This window comes from Bombus impatiens, unplaced genomic scaffold (genome assembly GCF_000188095.3).
Source record: "Bombus impatiens unplaced genomic scaffold, BIMP_2.2 scf_0582, whole genome shotgun sequence".
In the NCBI taxonomy this organism is placed as follows: domain Eukaryota; kingdom Metazoa; phylum Arthropoda; class Insecta; order Hymenoptera; family Apidae; genus Bombus; species Bombus impatiens.
This window is the reverse complement of record NT_177001.1, coordinates 1,619,593-1,629,748: the sequence shown is the minus strand read 5'-3', so window position 1 is coordinate 1,629,748 and position 10,156 is coordinate 1,619,593. Positions and strand designations below refer to the sequence as shown.

The 10,156-nt window shown below is 36.1% G+C and overlaps 1 protein-coding gene and 2 long non-coding RNA genes across 3 annotated transcripts in view; all 3 read right to left on the bottom strand.

Annotated features, from left to right (window-relative positions):
- Positions 1-80: 80 nt before the first annotated feature.
- Positions 81-2,422, bottom strand: LOC117151997. Its single transcript, XR_004462200.1, has 2 exons — positions 2,044-2,422; positions 81-454 (listed from the first exon to the last, which is right to left on the bottom strand). It is a non-coding gene; the product is annotated as an uncharacterized LOC117151997 (long non-coding RNA).
- A 408-nt stretch (positions 2,423-2,830) lies between these two features.
- LOC117151995 lies at positions 2,831-6,181 on the bottom strand. The gene is made up of 2 exons (XR_004462196.1): positions 5,955-6,181; positions 2,831-5,485 (listed from the first exon to the last, which is right to left on the bottom strand). It is a non-coding gene; the product is annotated as an uncharacterized LOC117151995 (long non-coding RNA).
- A 2,336-nt stretch (positions 6,182-8,517) lies between these two features.
- LOC100744620 (protein prickle-like) overlaps positions 8,518-10,156 on the bottom strand; it is a 15,085-nt gene continuing 13,446 nt past the window's right edge. Inside the window, 2 exon segments of the mRNA XM_024369598.2 lie at positions 8,518-9,407; positions 9,946-10,156. Of these exon segments, the coding sequence (XP_024225366.1) occupies positions 9,157-9,407; positions 9,946-10,156 (462 nt within the window). The 3' untranslated portion in view covers positions 8,518-9,156.

Genomic DNA, 10,156 nt, shown 5'->3' with positions numbered 1-10,156 from the left:
ACTAAAAATGAGTTCGAGCTTTTAATCGCTCATTTTATGTAAGAATGGATCTAGGGAAGGACTAAGCAAATGGACAGATATCGTAGTATAGCATTATATTGGGAATATTTTGGTAGTATTATTGTGTTTACATTACATGTTTGTAAATAATCTTAGATAGAAGAGAATAGAACATATTTGTACAGTTATGAATATTTTTCTCTGCTGTTATGCCTGATTAATATTTGGCTACTCAACGTTTTTATTAATTGATTATTATCTAAATGATAACATGGTCTATAATCTCGCGTACAAATTGGAATATCTAAAAAAATCTCCTAGTTCACATCTGTATGAATATAATCTCTATAATGACCTTGACCTATATGTCGCATGTTCAAATTTGGAAGTCGTATTTGTTGTCACCAAGGTTACCAACTCATCTCACAGACTGTCCAAATCCTTTTATCCGATTCTACAACGTGATGTTAACAAAAATGATATTAAAATATTTTTCAAAACAATCGTCTATCTTTGATAACAAGATTGTATTATTAAAAATAATATAACCATTGGCCATTAGGATGCAGAAAGCACAAGATGCTTACGACGATTATGGAAAAGCGACGTGAGTTCGGCCGATGAAGTAAAAGAAGGCAACGATCAGCCGCGAAACTCTACTTGCTCAACGAGTTTGCGTTTCTGATCGCGAAAAATTTATGCAATTCAGCCTTCGAGGCAAATCAGTATTCTGATATCGTCGATCCATCGGGAGAGGTATCCTTCGAACGAAAACTAAATTTCATTCAACTTCGATTACTCGCGTAGTAAACGTGCCCGTCAAGCGCAAATTAGATCTGCTGTTTATACCAGAGCCTGTACATTTTAACTTGTAACAGCATGAGCAAAACCTCTCTATCGGAATGGAAAGCGAGCTGTTCAGGCACGCGGCGGTCTACAGCTTGATCGAGTGGTGTTCATTCGCGCCTTAGGCTGCGTACAGACTGGCAAACAGGTCTTGCGCTCTATGCCTGGTAAAAGTTTGTTACCAAATGGTATCGACGTTTTGAGAAGTTATAAATTCTTTCTAGGAAATTGGAATTTGAGAAAATTCTAAGAACCAAAATAAATAGTCTAAAATTCGAAATATTTGAAAGTGTAGGCACCATAATTCCAGTTTTAAAGGGAAAATAGGAATAAATAGTCTAAAGATCCAAAAGCTCAAAAAATCCAAAATCGAAGAAAGTCAAAGTACATAATCCTAGAGTGAAATATTTCGAAGATATCAGGATTCAAGAATGCAGGAGTCAAATAATCTAGAGATACATACAACCCTTTTTGTTCAGTATCTAACTAAATTACCGACCAAATTATCTGTCCGCATGTGTGTACGGTATCATGTCGCAGTATGTAGTTGATCTCTAATCGAAATGCTCTACGCGTGGATAATTTTTCGCTAGTTATCGCTCTGGAAATGCTTAATTACTGAGTCACCAGCGAGGCTACATTTTGCAATCTAAGATTATTGGAGTATCAGTTGCACATATTTCTACACAGCCTCTGATTTCAATTATGGAAAACTACTTTACTTCTGACCGCAGCTCATAACAAATGCTTACTGAATTATAAAATTCATTTCTTTTCAGATTTTCTAATATTTCGTCATCTCCAAACAAACATGAAAGTTGGAAGTACATAATTTTTAATCCATTGAACGTTAAATTTAATCAGAAGCTTCTTCGGAATTTCAATTTCAAAATTTCCAAACACTTATCATTTCGGTATAGAATTAAGAATAATAGATAGAATGAGTACACGAATTAAGAAATTTTTAATCAATAGAAAAAAACTTCATCATCAAACACTTTCAGTCCTTTAGTCAGACACTTGTTATCCAGAAAATTGTACAAAATCCAACACACGTGCGGCGTAAGATCTGTTTACATTGAACTGTTGATAGGTTAGAAATATGAACTTTACCAACTATATTTCGAGAAAGAAGTAACCGGTATCCGATTTTCCGGCATGTAGCCATGGGGAAACTAGAATCAGTAAAGAGCGAACCTGGAAGCCGACGTACAGCTCCATGGCTATCCTCGAAGCAAGTCAGAGAGCCGGTCAGAGGGAGAGGCCGCATTCCGATCCACGGAGAAAGCCTCTCGCGCATTTAACCACGAGATGACCGCCCAGAGGTCGCGTAAACGAGCTCCATGGACCCGTTAGTTCGATTCGTATTCGTGTATATCTAACCTAAAATTATTCCATTCCATTGGTTTTTTTCATTTATTTTCTTCAATAGATCATTGGTTGCCTATCCAAATTGCTTCTATGCAAGTTGAAGTATTCACCTGAGGTACATTTAGGACGATTACTGTAATACTTTTGTGCTACATAGGACGATTATAATTTATAGTAATAGTATACAGATAACCATTCGTCACCAGGATGCAAAAGGTGTTATCATATAAGATTATGAAAAAGCAAGCTGATTCTGACTGATGAAATAAAAGAAGATGAACCGTGAAATTAGATATATGTATTCTTATAGGTTTATTATTAGTATTATAATGTAGTTTTGTTGTTGTTATATTGTACTCCATTATTGTAATTTAGTTTAAGTTGTTATGATGTAGGGTATTGTATTGTGTTATGCAGGAGAAGTGCGGAGTTAAGTGTGAATAGGCAGTGAAAAATATTTGACCGTTCAAGGCCACTAACCCCACTATTCGTCGTAGTAGTTCTCTTATTGAAAGCTATATAACGTGTCAATCTCTCTCTGTTTATGCCGTATTCTTTCATATGGGTGCATTCATAAAAATACGAACTTGCATAACTATGCACAGTTCATTAATTAAGGATGAATATCCAATCAATCTTATTTCTTTTAATATCAAAAACCTCTAAAAATCAGATATCAAACAATAATCAATGTTTCAGTGCTTCGATGGTACAACGAAGGAAGACCAATCCCGAAACGACTGGTTCAGCCAGATCCCGTTGCTCCCACTTGCCGCAACGAAGACGCATTTGAATTCAAATCGGGGAAAGTAGGAGGTTGAAATGTTTGAGGACGTTCGGTACACCGTACACCTGCCACAAGGTGACTGCATTCCACAGCGAGGCGGAACGTAAGTAGCCGGGATCCGCGCTGGAATGTATGTCGGATTTGCTGGAATACTTCACGAGCCGCTAGCAATACGTTGGCCAATTATATGTATCGCACGCGGCGCGGCCGCGTGCGCATATCGTTTGTTTTTGCCCAGGTCGGCCTACTTGCGTCGCGTATGATTAACTCGCGCGATTCAGTCTCTGGTACGCTCTTGCTATCCGTGAAATTGGCCATTGCTGGTCAGGTGAAATTTTCGATGCATCTTCGCGCAACGAACACTACCGTCATTTCTCTTTTTTGCTCTTTTGGTCTGTCTTGGTTTCTGTTCTTGGCACAGAAATAGGTTAGCTTCTTTCTTTTAAGGTTATAATTGTAACATTTTGTTATTAGATATTGATATTATATTTTTCATTACCTTATCATGTACAGTTGGGCTTCTTTTTATTTGCGATCTTGCAGGATTCTACTGTTATTTTAGTGACTTTCTACACTCTTTATGTTCTTTTAACCACCCTTTTTAGTTCTCTCTACTGTTGGTGCATTATAAGCCACACTGTATTCTTCAATATTTTCTCTTTCTTTCATACTATTAAATCTATTAACTACTCATTAACTACTAAATCTATATAGCATAAACTAATTTCATATTATTCTAGCTTAAAAATTAATCTATATAAAATATTTTTATGTTTTTCAATTCAATAATCACTTATTAATATAAAATGTTTTAATGTTCCATAGTCTAGCAATTTCTTGCTAATGGTTTCACCATTTATGAATTAAATTAATGAATCAAGGTCATCAAGGATCAACGCTATAAAATTCCTCCAATTTTATAAGCCTAGTAAACTAATCTTATAGATGCATTTTTTTGTTATTAATTCCAGCTCAGACTGTCACCACCTCACCGCAAAAAGTCCGATACGCGTGACGCTATATAACTTCGCATATCCAACGATCACTCATCGGGATCTCGTAAGAATTTTCTTACAAAAGCCCGTGTAATCAATAATGGGCACAACACGAGTACCGGAGGCGCGATTGAATAATGAATTCTTTGCATTCGCGTTCCTCGTAGCCGGATAAGAGGGTTCCTTTGTTTCGTGACACCAATGTTTGCTCGTTGATTCTCTCTATTTGGAACGTTATTTGGACGTATCTACAAAGTATCCAGCATCCAGAATGGCCGAAGATACGGTGGATAGAAGCGGCTAGAGAAGAATGCATTCTCTTTCCACGCCGATCGGCGTGATTCGCGCATGAATCAGATTCCATGTAACGGGAAAACGAGATTTCATTCAGTCCCGTGATTTAAATGAGACGAAACGCACAAGGAGAGGTCAAGATTCGTTCTGGATAGCAGAAACTTTGCCGAGTTTTACCTGAAGTAATGTATCCAATCCTCAATATAACCTTCATCTTTTTTACACTTAACATTGTTACACTGTGCAATATTATATTGGATAATCAGATAAGTCTTGAAGCTTTTCTAGTATGAATTATACTTTATTTGAACACTTTGTAATAATATAATTAAATCAAATATGCACCACTTTGTTCAATAATATTCTGCCACCTATTGAATAGTTCCATTATGCCATTCATACAGAATTTTTCTTCTTTCTGAGCAAAAATGTGACCTCTGAAAGGTTTAAGACTTATCTGGCAATCCAATATTTAATACTGCCACGTTTAACGCTGTTGAGGTTTCCGGGTGAGAGCCGGGTGAAAAGATTCCCGTCGTCTCACCAACATTCTATATACATACATAGTTAACTTCAAGGGGTCAGGAAACGCATCGAACAGTGTTTAAGCAGTATTAAGTATAATACTACACAGTGTAACAATGTAGTAGTAACAAAGTGTGACAATTTAAACCGTGCAAAGAATATTAAAGCTTTCATCTTTTTTTTTTGCAAAATAGAGAAGTTATTCATGTGTTAAAAGTAAATTGGTTTCAGCTTATTTCAATGAGTTCAACATATTCGAAGTTAAGAATCTTTTACTATCAAACATAGTCAAATTTTTAACATTACATAAGTTGACGTGATAACATGTTACGGGGGGCTGTAAGGAATGCCTCCGCGGTCCACCACGAAGAAAGGGCAGAAGGACTCCATGATTCTGCCTGCAGAATACGTTTCCATGACAGTGTCGTCATTAAAACATCGACGAAGGCGCTAAGTGTATATGGAATGGCAAGCAGTTGCGTGTGCGTAGCTCAATATTATGGCCAGTGGGTCTGCCATTCCTTCCATGGCCATTCTTTCCTACATTCCACGGCGCACGAACACCTTGCACACCTCGCATGTACTCGAGGTGCCTTTTTTGGTGAGTTTAAGTTAGGAGATAAGCAAAATGGAAATCTTGTATGTACAGGTGGTCGTTTAGGTTTACCTAGGTGAAGGGTATAAATAAAACATTAGTAGAGAGTTTTAGATTTAGTGGAATTTATCAAAAGATAGTAAAGAATCTTAATTAATAATAAATATATGTTTGAAAAATAACAATAATATCATAATTTCTATCTATGAATAGAAAAAATTATTATGTTCGTATGTACCTATTACATTCTTATCTTTTTATTATTAAACAATGTTATTTTTATTTTAAACAGTTAATAGGCCGTCAGAAACGTGTAAACAATAATTAATAGCTTCTATTTTCATAAAGTCTATTCATATAGACAAAATTATTGTATGCCTATTATTTTAAAACATAGACATCTTTTTATTATTACTGCTAAAGAATGTTATCTGTAATGAAACAAATCAACTTGAAAACTCAAAATCATTGAAAGATCGAACAAATTTTATATACTACTGAAAATAGGACTGATGTAAAGATTTAAGGTTATCTTTCATACTAAACTCGACGACTGGGGTCATAGGTGAATGTGCTGAAAGAAACACTCGTGTATCGCAAATAGATCCACGGAAACAATACAATGGCAAAGTTCCATAACATGGCATTATGGCCCGTGTTACGCGTCCGAGGAGGATTCCGTAAAAAGAAGCATCTACGCGAGAATGCGTTCTCCTTCAAACACATACAGTTGCTACGAGTCACTTATGTGTTATAGTTGCGCAATCTCGGCCTAGTTTATACACTATATAACTCTATAATCTTAAAAATAGAGTTTGTGTTTGTGGAAATATGTAGTTTAATGAGAATGTAGATTAATTCTAATTTGTCCCACTATACGAATTCAATCAATTGCAATTTCTTAATCATTTTTATGTGAAATAACTAAACATTATTTTTTACTATTTCGTTTTATATTGTTTAAAAATTATAAAGGATATTTAAAATTCGATTAATATTTTTGATAGTTTGTTAGGAGTTTTATTGTTTATAAATTTAATTGAAATATTTGTCATTTGTTTTGAAATGTTTTTTATTATAAATAATTAATTATACATGTATATTTTTTACCAATATTAGCAACCAGCGAAGTGTACAATGAATGCAAGAAAAATGCTTCTCGAGAAACGTCCGTACGTCAATTTGCGTAATTGTCCAGTAAAACTGTTCCAAACACGCGATTTACAACGAGGATTTCACTTCAAGCGTTTTAAAGCATGGATAGTAGAATCGCATAAAACGAAAGAAAAAATACTTTTTAAAATTATTATGGACCTGCGTTTCAGTCTTCGCCAAAAAAAAAACAAACTGTTAAAAATAAAAAAGTAATAATCCAAAAACACATAGATACCACCTTAGCCTATCTGAATATTAAAACTCTCTTATCACTCTTCAAATTAAATTGAAGATTTTTCCATTATTTGCTAATACCCAAATATCAAATAACATAAAATTACACCTGTTTCAACACTAGAGCAAATTAAGTCAGCGTTACAAAACCCAACTAAAACAATTTATCATACAATTCTCTATAGATCCCCAGCAGGTCACGAAATCTCCCAAGCAGTTTCATAATTCCGTGTACTTGTTGTTCCTCGGGATTACCATGACATAATCGTATAGTTTCATTTGGGCACGCACCTGTTTGAAACCTTCGATTACGTCGATATGCGGGACATGGATAATAGACGTACGCCATATGCTAATAATGTTTCGCAACATGAGGATCCTTGATCGGAAACGTGTACGTTAGTAGATAATAAATTGGCGTGGCTCGTTCTTCCGACGATTCCTCATAAACCAGAGATCTCTCTCGCGTGAAATAAGAGAAAGCTAAAGAAAGAAAGATAGAGAGAGAAACGTTTTATGAGTGTAACAAGTAGACGAGATAGTGGCATAACAACAGACGTTTGGTGCAGCCGAGAGAAACCACTTTCGCTCTTTTCACTGCTCAACCGTGCGTTTTCATTTTCCCCCTTCTAATCGGATGACAAGCACAGCGCAGTTTTGTCTACTCAAACTTCATGCTCAATGAAACAATAACGAGTAACTATTTGCTATACAAATATATATAACATATATATACAACAATATACCACAAGTTAATAGTTGTGCAAGCATTTTGTCCATACTGACAATCATCCTAATTAGGGAAATATTTGGGTTCTGTTTTGGTTTTAAAACGACATTTGTTTTTAGAGACAGAATCATAAAGAAATATGCATCGATATTGTTACTTGTTGTTCCATGTTCCAAACAGTACCTAAGAAGTATGTATCAAAGTATCAATTTGTAGAAAAATTTTCTTCACATTGGTGCGACATAATTAGAAGAACACGTTTTTTATTTTGGTTTCAAAGCCATTTCTGTTCTTAGAAGTAGGAACGTGAGAAACATGGAGAAACACTGGACAACAACCATTAACTTTTTCAACAGACATCAATATAATATCAACGCAAAATTTGTCATTGTTGTTTCAATAATGATACAGTTTTAGATTTTGCCGTTGATAAAATAGTTCATCATACTGATTTCTATCGGCTGCTTCGATTGTAGGTTATCCCGCATTTTGCTCCGGTGCAACGATCCTCGAACCAGACATTTACGATTTTTCCGAATATTGCTTCGCTTATGGTCGATCTTACCTTTAGGTTGGAGGAGTAGAAAGCGAGTTTTCATGCGTTAAAGATGGTTGAATTAATTCGGCTAATTATCGTTTAAGTGGTAGAGAAAGATGTATTTGGTTGTAACATATATTCTCCCTGTTTTCTCCCTGTTTAGCAGTGCATATTTTTAAAGACGAGTATTTGCCATGATCTAATGCTTAAACATATACATTTTGAACTGAACTTATAAATTTTAATTAGAAAGTTGAGAACATTATTTTTAAGGTTATTCATTATTTATAACCTTACTATTTATACTCTATTCTTATTCATTTATTACTTATTTGTGATTCAATGTTAATAGAAAGATCAAAATGACAGAAAATGACAAATAGATTTAGCATAAAGAAATATAAAAAATGAAGGAAATATCGGGTAAAATCAAATCGTACAACAATATAATTGCTTAATTAGTCTTCGTCTCAATTTATTTTCCAAATACTTTTCAGATTGTCTACATCTCGGCCCGAACGCTCTTCATTTGTACTTACAGCGTAACGCCATGCAGTCGCATCACGGTTAAATACTATTTACTTTGTAGAGTTGACCAACTTTTTTCTTTCGAACTATTATCTAAAAAAAGTTGGTCAAGACAAGACGATCGAATCTCGAACAAGAACACAGCGCCCGTGTGAACTGTCGTTTACGCAGCGGGAATGGCAATGGTAATAAAATATAACGTTATCATCATCGTTATTATTATCAAATACACCGGGGTATTAAAAATAGAAGGAGAAGCGCGATCGTCGCGATTGTTCGGTCTTCACGAGCGATCATTTCGGAAGTACGTTCATTATGTACACGAGTATATTAAATCGTTTATCTGAGTCTCGAGTGCTGGAAACATAGCGAATCTTACGTCGGTTTTAGGAACTCTTGTATTTTATCGCGTTAGTCCATATTTTTCGCGTTGTTCATCGGTTCGAGACTCGCACGAATTTCTTCTTCACATCAACTGGCAGTGAAGTAGAAGTGTTTCCCTCAATGGACAATACATTGATATCGACGTAAAGATCATTGAAACTCTTCAGGGGATCATCAGGACACAATACACTTGTCTGCATCCCTATGCGCTTGATTCGACATTGAAGACGTCGGTGTACGTTTCCTCGCGCATGCCACTGCGTCGTTGGGCACGTAAGAAATCCTGACACCGCCGTATGCTCTTCTCGGTGGCAAGGCGTAGGCAGCAGCTTCATCGGAACTGCTTGAGGAGCTGCAGGTAGAACAGCAAGACTCCACGTCGTCGTCGTCGCCCTCTATCCTTGATTTTGAGCTCCCAGCGACACCTGAAATATGTTTTGGAGTTATAGTAAATATATTGGTCAGGAAAAGGGTAACAGTTATTGTGAATACAGAGACTATAATGGGCATTTTTAATACAATAGATATAGCACATATTCTTTACAAGGGAAAAATAGTTGGTATAATAATTGGTGCTATAAAGGCAATATACACAGTGGAAGTATTCAGTACATTCTATGCAGCAAATATATCAAATATGTTAAATATAAAAAATATAACAGAGAACGTAAACACAATAGAGAATTTATACTTCCTATTCTCTATAAATAGCAAATATAGCAGAAATAATGAGTATGTTCACTACAGTACAACAGACATCAACCTCAAAATATAAAGAGATCTAGTAAAAAGCATATATATACATTTTTTTTTAAACCAGTGCTCGCTAGACTCAAATCCAACCCCAAAAGACTCAACACCACACCCATATTTTTATAGCTTTGAAGATCCCTTTTTTCAGGAAGATGGGCGATTCTCCGAAAGAACCGTGTTATCTTATGCAAAGCGGGAAAGTTTACGCACCCCAGGCGGACGTGCTAGCGACTTCCTCTGGTTGCAGGCTTCTCGATCGAGACACATTCGTTCTCGGCAGCGACGCTGGGGGAGGAGAGGGTGATGAGGATGAATTCCTATCGTTGTTGGGCGATAGGGTGACGCGCGACGATCCTGCAGCATGGTCGTTCACGTCCAAGTCGCCTTGGAACCGCACGCGCCGCGACGTCGGCGTCGGAGG